The sequence below is a fragment of the Phalacrocorax aristotelis genome, chromosome Z, assembly GCF_949628215.1.
Source record: "Phalacrocorax aristotelis chromosome Z, bGulAri2.1, whole genome shotgun sequence".
NCBI classification, from domain to species: domain Eukaryota; kingdom Metazoa; phylum Chordata; class Aves; order Suliformes; family Phalacrocoracidae; genus Phalacrocorax; species Phalacrocorax aristotelis.
The window spans coordinates 61,125,531-61,144,031 of record NC_134311.1 but is presented as its reverse complement, the minus strand read 5'-3'; the positions used below and the strand labels follow the sequence as shown (position 1 = coordinate 61,144,031).

At 37.4% G+C, this 18,501-nt stretch overlaps 1 protein-coding gene across 4 annotated transcripts in view; it reads right to left on the bottom strand.

The window, feature by feature from the left end:
- The window catches only part of PDE4D (phosphodiesterase 4D), a 613,857-nt gene that overhangs the window by 141,467 nt on the left and 453,889 nt on the right, over positions 1 to 18,501 (bottom strand). Inside the window, exon 1 of one of the 4 annotated variants that reach the window (XM_075078152.1) lies at positions 12,687 to 12,989. The exons of the other annotated variants lie outside the window; for them this stretch is intronic. Coding sequence (XP_074934253.1) covers positions 12,687 to 12,751 — 65 coding nt within the window. The 5' untranslated portion in view covers positions 12,752 to 12,989. Of the gene's footprint in view, positions 1 to 12,686; positions 12,990 to 18,501 lie in introns of those variants that run through there. 4 annotated transcript variants of the gene reach the window in all.

Genomic DNA, 18,501 nt, shown 5'->3' with positions numbered 1-18,501 from the left:
CACATCGGTTATAAACTGGCTGGTACCTAGAGGAACATAGCTGTTAAGAGATAAAATCCTTCTAATAGGCAATTGAGGCATTTGAGTTGCCACAAATGCTAAGACTTTATGAAGACTGCCACCACCACTAATACGAGGGGTACAAAGAATGCTTCCTAACATTTTTTCCGCTCAAATATTTGGCCTTTAAAAAAATGGAAAACATATGTCAGCAATTAAGTCAGTAATCATAGTGTTATGAAGCATAAAACCAGTGCCTGTGCCAATATCAACTGAGTCACTTCGTATGTTTTCTCAAATGTCCCAGACCCTACATGGTATTGAATGTAAATGGTCATTTCGGTCATACTGAAACCTAGGCAAGCATGGGTCTTTCCTTAATAGTATCAAATTCAGAGCAGATGGCGCTGAGGTGACCATCACAGGACAAGAGGGACATTAAAACACAAACCAAACCAGACATTGGCTTGGCCAGTGTTTCTGAGAGGATAAATCAAAAAATAAACTTCTGAAGACTAGGCAGGAAAGGGCACATCTTCAATATCACTAAGCCAGCCAGCATCACTTTCAGGCTTATTAAAAAAAGGGCATCTGAACAGTTTGCCTAAGAACTGACACAGAAGAAGTTGAACTTTTTAAAAGTAATTAATTATGCAATTTTGGGGCCTACCACTGATCACCAGTAAGTTTTGAAGCAGGGGTCCCATCAGCTTTGATCCATGTGTTCTCTTGCCATGCCTTCCAAAAATATTCTGACTTTTAAAAGATCCTTTATGCCATGTATATTTCCACTTGAATGTTGTAATTTTTTTTTCACTCTGTGTCTATTAATTCTTGATTCTTGTCAGATTTCCTCTATATGTGGGTACAAATGAAAGGTTAAAATCACAGGGATTTCCTGTGATAACAGGTAGCAGCAGTTTCAGCCTAGTAAATAGCTTTACTGTCCTCAGGCCCTAATTCACTGATTTCCTTCTCTTACAAAGATTATTAGTACATTTTGAACTCCTAGCAGCTTAAGGCAGACAAAAGTATCAAATCAAGACTTGAACATAATAAAGAGGGGCAGAAGGTAACATTCTAAGTATTTCAGACATTGGCTGTCCTCCAGAGCTAGTAGAGTAGCTATCAAAATGGGCACTGAACAATAAGCAGTAATACTGAAACTTGGTTTTTGGGATACTTACAGTGCAGGTTTTGGTGTATCATGAGCTGCTAAGGAGGAAAATATTAAATTTCAGGTATTAACAGTCTGTTTGCTGAAGCACAAGAGAACTGAAAATTACAAAAGGTGATGTAAAAGCAGATCTATAGTACTGAATACTTTGTGGACAAAACAGACAAAATTCTCACTATGCGAGATGTAAACCAAAGACCAGACAAAGTGACTTAAGCAGAATGTTTTTTTCCTCATCACAGAAAAGGCACATTATCTGATTCATACAGAGGTTTATACTGTAGAATAAAGATAGAAAAGAAGTCAAGGAAACATCCTTTGGTTTCTAGTCTGGAGAGAAACGCACGCCCAATTTCTCTTTTCAGCCCAACTTTGTAGAAAAAAACACAATCAGTTCTGGTTTGACTTTTTCAGAAACTCTGAAAAAATAAACTGTGAAATAGTGGGTATTAAAGGGTAAATAAATCCAAAGAAATTTAGAAAAGAAAGGAACAAGAGCCAGAATATGAGCCAGGAAGGAAATCCTATCGAAACCCAATTGTCTGCTGCTATAATTAAGCATTTGCTTAATGTATGGTATAGAGTTTCTTCCATTTAAATGAACTGAAGATTTGCTCCCAAATAAAGAAGGTGCCAGGAATGGCCTGAGCAGAGTCAATTTAAAACAACAGCCCGTATGGCATGAATTGTTCAACATCCAGGTGGTTGAATGACTGGCAAGAGATAACAAAAATAGTAGGAAATTAAATTATTATACAATTTAGGATATTTCACCTTCAGAATTTAGTACTGTTTTAAGACTAAAGTAATGTAAAATTGAAGGAGACATGAAAAAAACCTGAAACTCATATTGAAGCATTAGCAACATCTCCCTAAACGTCCTTTTCAGCCTTGCTGCCTAGCTACAAACTGCTTTCAAGCTGTATGTTACAAAAGCACGCTCAAGTGGAGCAGTCCTTTGTATGTTTTAAATTGCTTTCACATCACCAAACATGCTTAGAAGAAAACTTGTGTTACAATGGAAGTTGGTGGAAAAAGGGACTTGGTTCTCCAGCATCAGCAAGGCATCCCTTCAGGGCCTCAGTTCCATTCCCAGTCTGAAAGAATGTATGGTAGTTTTTTCCCTTTTCTGTTACGGACCTTCTTAGGGTAACTCTGTGTGTGTTTCTTTTCAGTAGCCAAAAAAGTATGCAAGAACAGCAACAAGGGACTAATAATGCCCCTACTACTGAAACACGTCTGCTGATGAGTATAACCAGAACATCTACCAGCAGATGTACTGATGTTACTGTTGTTCTTTTGTGACTTGACATTTTCATTTGTCGTAAATTTTCATTTGTCATAAGGAAACATGTTCCGTTTTACTGTTATTGGGTCTGTCAGAGCTAGCTTAGACAGTGGTCTTACACTGTTACTGTAGGTGCAGGCCTGCTAACTTTTAAAAGTTCATCTTTACTTCATCATGTTTCTGTTTACAAAATGGGCCTACACCTGCTGACAAATTTTTAATGCACTTTCAGAATAAAAAATGATGGAAAATTGTACACAGGAATTGGATGAGATCTATCTAGCATTTATGAAAAGTCATTTCAGTCTACCAGAGGTCCTTTCTCTGTATTTCCTTTTTCCTATGTACATTGTAACCCCAGCAGATAAAGGCATTATCCTACCGTCTTTATGCAACGCATGAAAAGTAAATATTCAGATGAATCAAGAATACGAAGTAAATACACAAAACAAAAAGATGTTTTTTGTTTTCTAAAAAGTTGTCAACATCACTTGGCAAAACTTGAAAAAACATTTGTTTATAGATCATGCAGAGAAGATTTACAGCACAGATTTGTGCAGATGTCTGAAAGTAGTGGCCAGGCTCCCCAGCAGTCCCTGGGGAGAGACCTCCAAGGAAAGCTGGGAGCACCTGCCTGTGTTAGGGTGTCACTCCTGACTTCCTGAACAGCCCTGTAGACCTATGCTGTTTCTTCCACCGACTATACAATCATGGGTGATGGGATTGTCTTTAAAATGGTGAGATTTTAAAAACAATTAATAGAGTTTTTTCTCACCTTTTAATTTTTGAAACTTTGAATTCAAATTTACATCCTTTTCTGTCATCGTTAAATCTTTTCTTTTTAAGCGTAAGCACTGAGAATTTCACAAAACTATAAGACATAGGTTTATATAAAAATTACTGGAACTATGCCCAGTAGAAAATAATAGCAGCAGATGCATTTTTATGAATGAAAAAAACTTGACTGGAGCAAAAGTCAAGATACGAAAAAGAAAATAGTGTATACATAAATGGTTTGATTCAGACACACCTTAGGATAGCCTGAGATGACAGCCATAAGACTACAAACTGTTACGACAAAGGAGGTCACTTATGGAAGTGTGATGCATTTCATTTGGTCATATACACCATAAAGAGTACAGGCTTTATCACAGTGTGGCTTCTCATATGAAATATGAAGAAACATAACTTGTGAGGGCTAAATCATATTTTTAGCACACTGGACACACTTGGAAAACACAGAGATAAAAAAGAGGAAACTGAAAGTTATGGTATATAACATACGATACGTTATATGTAGATATACACATCTCCACAAAAGCACAACTGTCCAAGTTTATAGGCATCACACAACTAAAGTGCAAATAAACTAAAAGGATTAAGCTGTTTACAACATAACTGGATTTGTGATACCACAATAGGGTGTCAAAGAATGTGGGAGAGGTTGAAAAAGGAAGATGAAAGCTGCAATAACACAATTATGCAACTGCTCAGTTTTAGGCGTATAGATACCTGTTTTATATCTGGAAGCTTGGAAGGCAAAAACTGAAACAAAGTGGGCTTTTTTTTCCATGAAATGAAGTTAACATTATGGAAGTAAAGGTTTTATTGCAGTCTTGCAAAGGCAAATTTTTATGACGTTCAAATGAGAAAGGCTCTTTCAAACTCAATTGGAAAGGAAGATTTAAATGCAAATAAGGAGGGCAGAAAAAGTGCAAATGAAAAAAAAAGGGGTAAGTAAAAGTAAAGTGTGGAGTTGGACCCCAGATAATAAGGCAAACATACAGGGGTATGACAAGAAGAAAATAGATGTTGGCTAAGTCAAGGAAACATCACATGTCAAATGACAGCACTGCTCACAAGCTTCAAATCACTAAATATGGAAATCTCTGAGACAATAAAGATGATTATGAATATAAAGCTCTGAGAAGGAAGATGATCTTATGCAACAGATCTTGTATAGGGGATGCCTCAGGGCAGCAGCAACCAAGAAGCTTTTGTAGTGACTGGCCATTTTATCTCTGTGTATACGTCTCAGAAAGAATTTCCTAAAAATGCCTGCTGGAATCTGCCCTGATTTTGTGTGGGTGGATGCTGGCAGCAGCTATGAGATGTAGTGTGACACCACGTGGAGTTAGTCATTGGGGTTCAGAAAGCAGTGTAGCCATGTCCCTGTGGCAGAGGGCTAATTGGCCTTGGTACACCATCATCCCACCAGCTCCCATGGCAGCACAGCTGGCACCAATGTGCAAGCCTTTGCCATGTGTTGTCTTGCACTCTACATATGTATCGTCTACGTCTTTCTTTGAAACACATTATGGGTACATGTTATAGAGCTATTTTTTTGTAGGATCTTATATAATTACACATGGGAATTTCTTCAAAATGTTGACAACGAAACAATGTAATTTCATCAAAACTGAAACTTGTCTCAAAAAAGAAAATTATTATTACTATTATTAAAGAAATATAAGGATATATTTCAGATTATCAAAACTTTTTTGAACAAAATAAAACTTTTTTCTATTCTGAGATTTTTATTCAAATAGTTAATTTGAATAATATTTTCAAATTATTAAATTGAAACAAAGCATAATGAAACTAATGAAATGAAATTTTTCAACTGTGCTGAATTTATTTTGAGATCTCTGACAAAAAAAGACATTATTAAAACTTCTATTAAAAGACATATTACGAGACATATTAATACTTCTGAAGCAATCTTCTTCCTTTTTTAATGTTTAACACTTTCATAGAAAGGGGAAAGTCTTTCTTAAATACCCGTAAAGAAAAGTATTTTTGACTTAGTGCTTGAGATTTTCAGTGTGTTAGTGTTAAATATCACCATCAGGTGCTGTTATAAAACTAGCAAATGAAATGGAGAAGAAATAAGTTTTAGTCATGAGTTCCTCTCTGTGCTTCCTGAATTGTTGAAAGAGAGGTCAGATGAGCACAGTCAGTTTCTGCCATTTAGTTTCTAAAGCTGTGCACTGTTGTGTTTTTATACATGACAGGTTTGAAAATTTTTCATAATTTTTGATGAAAGAAAAATATATTTAAAGGATTAGATCTTATCATGCTATAGCCAAGACATGCACCTATTTAAGGCATACATACACACATCTTCACAGTATCACCAATGTCAACAAATAAAGAAGCGTTTTGTAACGTGACTTAAGAAACACGCTGCAGCGCATATTAGTCTGAATTAAAACCCACCATAGCTGAAATCTCATGGGAATCACAGCCATGAGGTTGAGTTATTTGTGCTGCCATGAGAACGATGACATCCCCACTTAGTGACTTCAGGTATGTGAATTGACTATGCTTTGACCAAAACGATCTTTTAATATTATGTTCAGCCTAAGTAGCTGGTTTATTCTTGCTGCTGTGTTCCAAAACATTATTCCAGTATGGAATTCTGTACTGGATTTCCTTTATGTGTATACTCTCCTTATATTATAAAAATAATGCTACAACTACTAAATATTGAAGTATGTATTCAGCATAAGCTAAATTAATTGCATTAAAAAGAGTTAGTCTGGTTAAATGTGCACACTGCAGGTGCCCATATACAAGTTAGATTCCGTTTATATGTATTATTTATATTCAGTGGAGCTTTTGTTGATAAAATCAGTGACATCAAGAGCACATCTCCTCCTGAGGCAGACATCTAAAATACGTTATATAAGTCATACCCTGAAAACAAGTATTTCTTAGTTACTAGTTCAGGTATGGCAGACTTCTGTCTTTAGGTGAGCTGAATCCTGGCTGTTACGCCTTGCACTGTAATTGCGCTTCTCAGGAAATTGTGTTGGAAGAAAGGTGCCCCTTATCTTGGAAGAAAATACAGCCAACCAGTTCAGCCATGGTGTAATGGAAGGGAATAAATGCAACAGGACTTCTATAAAGGCATCTCAACATTGTTGCAGATTTGGGCTACCTCCTACCCTCTGTTGAACCAGCTGTAAATGGGCTTTTGGTCATTCAGGCTGAGCTGCGAAGTGAGCTCCCCATGAAGCTCTCCCTTATGTTATGCTAGGGATAGACATTGAAGTGCCTTGTCTCCACTGGCCTCATGGTCCAATTTCATTTGAACAGAGCTTTGCCCACAACCTGATAATCTACAGACGTGCACAGGGAGAAGCTGTGAAAACAAACTGTGTTGTAAAGACAAGAAAATACATCCAGTAAAATTGAGAATGGATTGTTTGTACACTGAAGTGAATGGCAGAGAACTACATTGTGTGCTTGCATGTGGTGGGGAAAGAATATTACATGTATTTTCCTGTATGCAGCTTGAAAGAGAATGTCTTTCTTTGCTAGAGTCAAAGTCGCATTTGTTCTGTTTGGCATAGTTTGAAATATTTTCGTTTGTCTAAAAGAACATTATTTCAAGACAGCAGTTCTTATCATATTCATGTTAAAGTAATTGGATTTTATGTTGGGAAGTCTAAATCTTCTGCTATAAAAAATGCAGATATGAGACTATGCCAAAAGATTGCATTGGCAGGAAAAAACACTAAAAATTATCTAAAATCACCGACTCAACAATGGCAGTCAAAAAAGCTAACAGCATACTGGGCATCATCAACAAAGGTACTGAGAAAAAAAAGCAGGCATAATTTTACCACGGTATAAAAACCTTGTTGTGTTCATGCCTTGAATAATGTGTGCAGTCTGGTCCCTATATTTCAATGATACAGTGGTGTCTGAGGAAATACAAACAAAGGCAGCTAAAATTATCAAGGGATGGGGCAGCAGCCTTTTTAGTAAAATCTAAGAAGGCTACAACTTTTCAGTTACTAAAGGAAAAGGCTGAGGAGGTTATGACTGAGCTTTACAAAATAATGAAATTAGTGGATAAAGTGAAGGCAGAATCTTTCAGCAAATGCCAGAATGACAGAACTAAGGGACATTTGTTGAAACTAATAGGATACCGCTTTAAAGCACAGTAAAGAAAGTGCTCAGAAAGGTTGTCAGAAGGCTGCGGAGGAAGACAGTATCAGCAAATTCAAAATAGAGATTAGACAAATCCATGGGCAACAGGTCATTAGGTGGACTCTAAAGGGGACAGGCAAAGATGAACCCTATAACATCCCTAATACAGCACTAGTAAATGCTGGACAATATGATGGGAATGGACTGCAGAAACTGGACAGGCTTTCACGTTCCTGGAAGTGAAGACAGAATACTAGGTTAGGTAGACCATTGTTCAGGCCCAGTGGGACATGTTTTATATTGCTAGAAAATAGAATACTCGATCACCTCAAACTCTACCCTTAATTCGCTAGAGAAAATAACACTTGTTCCCGTTTCATTTTGTAAAAATAACAGTGTTTAACATATCACACTCTGGAAAATAGTGCAATGCTGACTATGCAGGCTTCCTTATTAGCACTGACACTGGCAGAATAAAAGCACGTGTACTCCCTCAAATATCTGTGGTCGTCATTATTTGAGGTCCATACTGCTTATGGAAGCTTATTTTGCTAAATGAAGTTACCTAATGATGCCATCAAAGTCAGACTTCATGCAGGGAAGGTCATCTCTAACTCGCAGGCTTTGTTCAGCATTCAGAAATCCTCCAATTCTGCATATGAGATTTTGTACTTCAGCCCCGTGAGTTTGGACACTGTGCAGCTTGCATTGAACTTTCCCAAAGGACTGTATTCAACATCTTTAACTACTGAAAGTGTAACTGAAAATTATGTGAGGTCCCAACCCTCTTTTCAAGAGTAGTTTCATAAGCTATGGCAACAGGGGACCGGTAATATTGCCAACAATGACAACAGGCACTTGCTTCCCACAAACAATCATAATACCAGAGAGGAAAAAAGATTCATCCAGTACAGGAATAAAAAACCTTAACTATTCACCAGCCAAGGTAATAAAAAACCTTAACTCTTCAGCAAGCATGCTGTTACTATTATTCACAGTTACATTTAAATACTGTTCTCTGCCCTGCAGACAAAGACTCCTTCAAGGAATACCTTCTTGATCTCCCCAGCACTGGGATTCCCGGTCTGAAAGTCAGCAGTTACTTCATATATAGGTGTGGTGACAATAACCTAGAGGTATACGACTCATTCAATAGCATTTGTTATATATATTCATCATCTTTATAGTGGCAATAGGCTTGCTAGCACCAAGCGGTTAATAGAGGAACTGAACTGTTTTGGGATGGCCAGTCTCTAGGCAGTGTGATATCACCACAGCTTCCTCCTGCCAGGCAGGGGTACCAAAAGACTGGGTAATGCTCATAAGCAGAGTTCTCCTTTGTGGTACCTTAACTCAGGAAGCCAGTGTAGCTACCTCAGATCAGTACAACTGGATCTCAACCCCTTCTTCTCATCCTAGCTATTCTGCCCCAGAAACAACACTATCCACTGATGTCAGGCCACAAGCATTTTCTCGTCTCCATTCAATAAAAGTTTTATTTGCCATCCCTATTGTCATCTACATATTATATACATATATACATATATGTCATGAAAATCTCATCCAATAGATCAGTTTTGTCCCACTTACCTAAAAATATGTTATAGACTGAAAAAGTCATACTTGACAACATCCTTCAGCAACTTCCAATATACCAAACTTCATGATATTGCAGACAAGCTGTATCACCCACTTCTGGAGTTAAATAAGAAAAGATGCATTGTTCTACAGAATACCACAGACTGAATCATCGAAGGCCTGCTCTCAGGAGGCTGGGATGTGCCCTTTGCAGATCAGCCAACCTTAAGTTCCAAAAAACAGGAAGGCCTAAACTGGCATACATTTCAGAAAATAAATAAAGACAGAGGAAGGCCAACCAACAAAGTAAACAGATAACTATCAACTCTAGACACCCACACAGAAAGGACTGTGGCAAGAAGCTAACAATACTCCGGGGGCTTATGAGCTCTTTGCACTAATTATCTGCATCATGAAAAAATAAAGAAGTTCTAAAATCTGATCAGCTGCACCTTTTCCGGCCAGTAAGTGGTTGTCCAACAACTCTTGTTGCCTGCTTGACTTGCCATTAGTTCTTCTCTTAAATTTCCAAAATTTTAATTCAGTTCCTCCAAAACGGTGTTTTTATAAGTTCAAACTTTTCCTACATTGCAGAAATAAAAAACCAACAGAAACAGAACATTTTCTGTGAACATTGCTGCTCTACTGTTCGGTGGCAAATAGTCAAGAAAGTGGAGTCATATTCTTATTTAAATGTATGTACTCCTGTCTCAGTCAAGGAGGAAATTCTTACAGTGAGTTTCCTTACTACCTTGTTATTTCTTCTCACAAATAACAAGACGAGCCAATCGTCTTCACTGAAAAGTCTATACCATCACTTATCCCTTCCAGACTCTTCCCCAGAAATTTTCTGAGTCACAACCGTACTTCACAATCACATCCTGAATTTAGGATTGAATAGTAATGAGCGGCAGAATTGAGCAGCATTAACATAACAGGTAATAATCTTTATATAAAACACCTAGTTATTTTGCATAAATACCAACCATCTGCTTTTACTTCAGTCACTATAACACCAGAAGAAGTTTTCCAAGGTGCATGAGAAAGAGAAGGTTTGCCTACAGACTGTACTGTCATGCTAAACAGCAGCCACCCCTGGCCAAGCCTTCCCCTTTTGCAAGGGGAAGCATCAGCACAGGCTGGGCTCACCTGCGCCTCCTCAAAGGCAGCTGATGCACCTCTGCACACTACCAGCAGGTGATACCCTTCAGATGCTTCGTAATACTGATACCAAAAAGAATATCCTGCTTTTACCGCATCCGCTGAAATTGTTGCATCTTTTGGACAGAGCATGAATGTGATTTCAGGGAACCAAAAGTAGGGGTTTCTCTGCCTTGCCTCTAAGTCTCTTCCATCCTCTCACTGGGAGCCTGATTTCTGTTCTTCATGGGAACTTTGTTCCCATGGGATACTGCAATGCAAGGAATCCTGGGACCATTTCTCTTAAATCCTTGCAAGAGAGCTATCCATACTTCAGTACACCCCTGTCAATCAGTCCCTGTGCTCCTGGGACCCACAAACCCTCCTGTGGCTTTTCTTCTCACATTCTCCTATGTTCTTCTTCCCCCCAGTTACCCCTGCTCTTCCAACACACAGCAGGATTTCTATGTTAACCGATAAAGAAAGGAGAATTGCATGCTGTAGGTCTCCTGGCCTGAACATCCATCAGTGCTCCTGACTTCAACACATTACTTGTCCCTTAGCATTTCAATGCTGTTTAATACTGTGGCGAGACTGTAGTGTTGCTATTCTGCCCCGCAGAACTGCAGGGAGCTGCGCTGACCCATGGGCACAAACCTGCAGACTCCTGAATCCAGTGATTTAAGGACATCAACAGAAGTTCATGCAGCTGATTTGGAAACCAATCCTACTCAGGCCCGCCATAAAGGTTGCTTGGTTGGGTGGTACGGGTAGGGTGGGCTGGCCTGAGCTGCCACCTTCCCAGAGGTGGCCAGGAGCTGAGCTCAGTGCAGAGCAGCCAGCATCTCCCTCCCCTTCTCTCCTCCCTCTGCACTCCAGTTTCCCTGTAGCCTCTGGCTGGGCAGGTCTTGCCTGGCTTCGCTCCATGCTTCCAGAGAACAGCATGTACCTTGTCTAGTCAGCCTCCAAGGATATCCCCGAGAGCCACCTCCGAGGTCAGGTAGTGTTTCCAAATGGCAGGGTAGCAGAGGACTCCCAATTCACAGTTAGCAGAACAAGTATTCTCACCTACCAGATCAGTGTTATAACTAAAGACATTGGCAACAAAAGGGAGGCAGGCAGGTATTTTAGACAGAATATTGGTAGTCAAATCAGCCTGCACCTATTGGCTACAGGGACTTTTTTCTTTGAAATGATTTCTTTTTTCCCTGCAAGAATAAATGGAAACAGTCAAAAAAGAAATAATTGCAATGCAGAAGAATTAATTAGAAAGATACTGATTTATTCGCACAGTTGTATGTAATAATGAACATATGTGTGTTTTAGCTCACTACCTTGGAGACAACCCGTACAGTGTAACACTTTATCAATATAGAGTTCACCAACTTTGTATTACTTTATTGCATTTTAATAAAGATATAGAGCCACAAGTTACCGCAGTTATTTCAGCAAGACTCTTCCTTAGCAGTTTCTGAGAACAACTGGGACTACTCTTTAGCTTGAGTGATATACTTATTTCATTTTCTTTTAATACAAAATTGTTTTAGTAAACGATAACTGGAAAAAATTACTAACTACTTTAGTGGTAGTACTGACAGGGCTTTGACTCAGAACCAAGACTATTTGAAACTTAAAGTTTTTAATAGGCTACTGTTCAATTAACTTGATACATTTCTCACATAGAAATTTATTTAGTTACTGGTCTATCCCACAGTAAGACATCAGCCATTTATTTCTAAACAAAGGCTATATTCTAAAATACATCATTTTATACCAGTTAAATATAGCCCTGAACAATTAGTCTATTATGTGTTTATTAAAATGATGGTGATTTTATTTAAAACACAGAGAGAGGAAAAAAAAAAAGTGTGAGGCATTAAAAGAGAAGAGGTAATTTATTTCTCATACCTAATAGAAATCTGTCCAGTCGGTGCCTATTAAGCTATATAAAGGATAAAGTTCTCACAAGAAAAAATAATTAATCAAAAGACAGAACTTTGCTGATTGTTAACTGAAAAAATCTGCAAGAAAATCATACACAAAGATCACTATTACAGTCTACTCCTCTGAACCTCTAAGAGGAGGGGAAATGTACGAAGCATAACACAGCAGTCTTACACTTGCCACTATAAAGTCTGTCTCCTCCCAGGACACTTATCTTTACCAGTCAGTCTATTTATGCAGCAAAACTACACGTAAGTATCCCAAAATAGCTCACGGAAATTATAGCTTCTTTTTACCCTCCAGCCTCCAGAACTAAAAGTTTTCTATTATAACTTTGTTTGTGAAATAAATATACTGAAAATTTTTAGAAGGTACCTGTAAAGACTGGACCTGACTACTGAATGGGAAGAACGTATGTAATGGGTTAAAAATGGTATGTAATGGGTTCTCATTAAAAGAATGCTACTTGGAGTATTGTACAAGAAAAAGCTAAATAATATTGTTTCAATAGCCATGCAAAATCTAGCAAGTCAAAATTAAACCCTGTGACTTTCTTGGGACATGTTTGTGTGTCATAATAGGAAGGGGAGCTTGAAAGAAACAAACCAAACACGTTACCACATTGCGTCGGCAGTCCTTAAGGAGCTGGTAGATCGGGATCTTGGCTTCATAACAATGCTCATTTTGAAAAATTCCTTCAGTATTTCAAGCAGTCAAACATCAGTTGTCCTTACAAAGTTCATTCTCAAAGTACTCAATTTCGAAGTATTTTTTAAAATCTTCTGCTTTTTAAAACCCTTGAAATCTGCCTCCTGTAATAATCCAGGCTGTGGAGGAGGAATTCTAACACGCTGGAACTCTTTCCTTTTTCACGCTGAATTTACTCGAGCACTGTGCTGTTCGGAAATGACAGTGCTTTTCTCTTCTGTCTTGTATTGCCCTGGGAGGAACTAGTCTATTTTGAATCTATTCTCCCTGCAGGTCACATGGGAACGAAGGCAGCTAAAAAGAGTCTCTATCTCTTTCTTGCAGTTTGATAACAACAGGTTTAAAGGTCAATCACATTTAAAAAAAAAAAAAAGAACAATACTGATGGATAATAAATGAAAGGAAAAGATGAATGCATGTTACAGTAACGTTAGTGAGGTTGCAAGGAATTTCCATTTAAAGACATGCTAGATAAATTAGTCTCTGTGGAGTAAAGAAAGGAACAAAGATTTTTCATTCCAAGTTAACTAAAAGCCTTATCTAGAAGTTTAATTCTTCCTTTTCTTTTTCTCCTAACCCCTGCTTAGATACTGTGAATAAGTACTATCGTCTAACTTCACAAAACAGAAAGTAGCCCGTGTCTGAAAGACATTCAGAACACTGGGGGGAAGTTAAGTAAAAATAAAATTCATTGTTGACTGTTAAAGTCAAACACACATACAGACAGCTACTGTTGTAAATCACTGAAGGACAAAATTAACAATTTATGCATTACAAACAAACTTGCATTTATAATTTCTAGCCAAAAACTTATCATAAAAGCTTTGAGAGTTAATTCCTGTTAGGAAATTTTTGTGTAAGCATTTTTGGCAATTTCAGCATTGGAAGAGGAAAAAAAATGCAGAGAATGGGATAGTGAATATACCACTTAAATTATACATTTTGAATTTGCTCTGAACTGTGTTACAGTTGTTTTTAATCTGAAAGAGCAAAGTTATTGCTCAACAAGCGGTTACATGCATAATAGCCATTCCATTGTACAGTCTTTACAAGTGTTGCAGTATATTACTTTTTATGGTAGTGCAGCTAGGTTAAAGCAAGCACTAAGAACTGTATTTATAAAATTTATATAGACTTGGCAAATAGAAGGAAAACATGAAAAACAGGCTATGCATTAAAATATTAAAAAATTCATCTAATAGGAATGTGAATTAAGTGTGTAAAGCTGTCTAGAAGTTTTGCACTTTATTTTATAACAGTAAAATGCATTACCAACTACATTGTGTATCAACAGGAATGATCCTAACTGCCCTGGAGGCTTGTGCCAGTCACCTGCATATAAAGTGCTGTGCAACAGCAGAAGGAATGTTAATAAGGTTTCTTGCTAAGCTTTCTGTTCTTCATGTTTTCTGGCACCTATCTTTCATATATCACCTAGTGGTTTAACGCAGGACCTGTTGTAAGATCCTGTGGAATCATAAAAGTCAACCTCAATGAGTGGAAAAAGCATCAGTGGTATATTTAGCTCAAAGGGTCATACAGTCATGGGACCCTTAGTAACAGTTGGGTCTGTCACTGTGCGAGTCACACGTCTATAGAAGTAGACATAAATCAGGCGCCATGTTGTGAAACTTTTTAATGCCTTAAGCAGATGGAATCGATCAGGAAAACAGAAATCATGAAATAGAGGTGCTGGGCTATTACAGAATAGCTAGCCATATTAAAGATGTTTTTTCAAAGTTTGCCTGATTATTGATCATTGATAAATATCAACATTATTCCTGTATCAATGAAGGAACACAAAATCACAGAAAAGTAAGCTTTGACTACGTGGTATCACAATGCCATGCTAGAATGGAATATTTAAGGACTACTGCTGCTGTGCCACATATCTAAGAATGGTTTCTTTTCAAAAGCATATCAGTCAAGATGCTGCCTCTTGTTTGTAGTTAATAGAAATATAACTAGAAATATACTGTAGTATATTTATATACTAAATATTACTATACAATATAAATACAGTATGGTTACAGGTACTTATATAATTAAGGTATTGTTTTTCAATGCAGATTCAGAAAAAAAAAAATTCTGGTGGAGATGCAGAGGTAAATATTAACACCCAATGCTAACATGTTTTATTTTTTGGTATCCTTCATCAGCTCCTTAGAAATAAACACCTGCTTTTCAAGTGCCTGTCACCTTCAGACCAGGTGCTATTATGAATATTATATTAATTAGCAACAGGAAGACTGGAGTATTACAACCATATTGCAGAGCCTCTCCTCAGGTAGCAACTGTAGAAACACAGGCTTCCTGCAAAAACGAATGTGTCAATAGGAAGGAGAGCTCACAGTCCACCAGGGAATGTTAGGTTTATGTGAACTTCAAAAAATGACTTTGGTAAAGCCAAAAGAAAAAAAAAGAGTTTGAGAAAATGAGGCATAAAGAAAGAACAACAATAAGTAGTCAAAGAAAACCCTTGATTTTTCATTTGGATTGGTATATCACAAGCCATTTGCAAAGCAAAAATAATTGTCTGTGATTTCTCATCATCCAGCGAAAAGATTATTGTAGGGAACCCAGGGATTTGATAGGCAGTATGAGAAAGAGAAACGCTTTCTGGAGAAGTTTCTAGGGAAACGGTTACACCAACTTTGGCAGTTAGCAATAGCTTCGAATTCGTACATAAAACCTGTTGTGCTACCTTTAATATCAATGGCAGATTTATCTGAGATTTAAATAAAGATAAGAGCATACCAGTCTGCTGTGCTCACAGAAGGTGACACAGCATTTATTTTAGGCCCCAGGTCTTGGTATGGGGTCAAATAATATTAACTTTCAATTTCTTATAATTTGAGGAATTAAGAGAGAGAGAAATTAGGAGACATTAACAGAATAAAGAGACAAATGGACAATCCACTCTGAAAGCAATGGAAAATTGTGATATTGATTAATTAATTGTTAAAATTGTCAGCAAGCAGTCATCAGCAAAAGAAGTAGATGAAACTTCTTAAAGACATAAGAAATCACAGTATCAGATACAACTTCATTATAAGACCTAAGACTTGCATATCAGAAGATGGAAAGGTATCTATGTTAATTGCAAGCATTCTTTCTTCCCAGAACACTATTGTATAAGTGCTACTGCATTTTATGTTATTAAATCCAAATGGTACATCTCATGTTTATAAAAAGATGTGCATGGCTTTATAGGTGCATATATAGTATACATACTACAAAAAAACAAGCATTTATTTGAGACAAATGCAACAGGCATTGCAGCATCTGATTTGTACATGTAATTCTGTAACTTCAAAACCATTGCTTTGGGTTGGGTTTTTTTTTGTTTTTAGAATCCTTTTTAGGGTAGCAGGAATAAAGGCTGTTGAACTGAGCTCTTTTTGGTGTGCCATCACAGTTAAGGCAAGTGTTGATTGCATAACGAAAATAAAGAAGAAATTACTTTAAATTAATGAAAATACTAATAATGGAGCCATCCATTATTATTAAATACAGTACTATTAAATACATTAATAATAAAAGCAGAAAGAAAAGCAACAATATTTCTTATCTGCATGTATCCACTGGCTGAGGTTTTGGCTGTATAGTTAAGCTGTCTAAGGAAGAAAAGATAGAAGTAATTAAAACACCAATAATAAAATGTGTGCAGGATTCAACCCACTTTGAGGATGCTTGCATCTTAGTTACTCATCTTCAAATTAGTAACTGATTGAATTAAACCAGTGTTACATTGCACAATGTTACAGCTTAGGGAATGAGGTGCAGGACTGACTGTTCTGTTCCATGCTTGGGAACATCTTTGTCTTCAGAGTATGGAAAATTGCCTTAAACATTCTGAGTTTGGCTTCCTCCTTTGTAAAACAGGGATAACGTACATCATGCTGCTTGAAATGCCCTTGGACATCAAAGGGCTGAAAACTTGCAATAGGTGCCAGGATATTACTGGTGTTGTATAGAAGCTGTAGAAATGAAGACAAAGTAAAGAGCCCCTGTAGTCTGATAAGACTTGAGTTTAACATTGTAAATTACCACTTTTCTTGTTTACTGAGGTTAAAAATGCAGGAATTTCTAGCAAATATGCATTGCTTTAGGACATGTAGGGATGCTGGCAACGTGTCAAGAGAAACAGAATCCTGGAAGCCTAGCATCAAGTCTTAAGGCTTAAAGAATGACTGGGCTTTTAAGTATGTTGTTTGGAATGCACATTAGCAAATGAAAGGTATGCAGTAAGCTGCTGCTTCTTGATGTGCAATTAAGTGCACATCACAATGTGCAATCACAACATAGGCACATCACAAATCTTAGTTTCATCATGAATTTATTTCAGACAGGATTATTAAAGTACCTCTAAAAACCTGGAGATGGGCTCATTCACTCAGGACTGTCCCCAGCATTGCTTAGCTACTACTGCATCTGGTCTTGTGTACAGGTGCAATTTGTATCTTTTCTTTCTTTTCTTCATATATGCTTGCCAGCTTACATGTTTATATGAAATTTTGTTTTCAGTATACAAAGAATATGCACTTATATCTGAACCCAACCTTTCTAGTCTCTAGGAGCACACACTCTATAGTAGGAAACATTTTCTCACAAGCTAAGCACCATACCAGTTAGTTTTACTAAACTGTGAGTTGCACAGTTCATCCTAGTTCATCCACAGCACTAGCTTATCCTCTTATGTCCTGTACTGCAGAACAAGACTGAAGGACAGAAAAGATTAACAAGATGTTCTTATATTACCTGCATGAGTGGTTTTGAGAAGTAGTAATGCAGGTGTAGGTTCAGAAGGGACATCTTTCAATAATAAGCATTAAGCCAGAGAATTAAAGAAGGAAATTTTTGATGCATCAGATGATTTTGCCACTGCACACCATAGCAAATGATGTAAACAGTATCCTTTTGTAGGGTGTTGATGGAACGCCAGGGAATTAAACTGTGCTCTTCATTTCTAGGTAACAGCATATTCTCTTTTGACTGGAAAGACTTTATCAAAAAGGAAAAAGGTATACATAACTGCATAAATAAAATAATAAAAAAATTCATAATAATTACAGCTTAGAATTCTTAGGAATGGCAAAAGGCAAACCAAAGAGAGTAAAAGAAATACAACATATGTCATTAGTGTTTCCTTTCTATTTACATTTACATTTATCTGCCTGGATCGAGCTACCTGACTTGTGAATAAATATGGTTTATTTGCTCAGTGATTAGATTGTAAATAAAGTTACTCTGTGCTCTACAAAGGCTTTATCGAGGCCCAAGTGTGCAAAACGGCTCATAGGTAGCATGGCAAAGAGGGCCTTATGTGAGGATACCCTATTCTACCATGATGCCTTGTGTGAGGATACTCAGTATCCTTTGAAACTGCCAGGTGCTGCTGCCTGAGCTGTACCGTGAGCAGCAAATGAGAGGCATCTCAGAGAGAGGCCTTACGGTGCCTTGTTCCCTCACATAGCAAAGCAGGTTCTTGATATACGCTGGGCTTAAAACATGCCCCTCTGCCTTTTTTCTGGCCCAATTTTCATTTGATTTGGTTAGCTATGCAACTAGATACTAGCGAATTCAGTACTAAATGGCCATCGCTTGTCCACATAAACTCAGCTGCAGAAATAAAACTTTATCAGGATAGGCCTAGTACCTGTGTACAGCTTCATTGCTAGAGATTCAAAAAGAAGAAAAAAAAGATATTTTTAGGAGTAGGAGA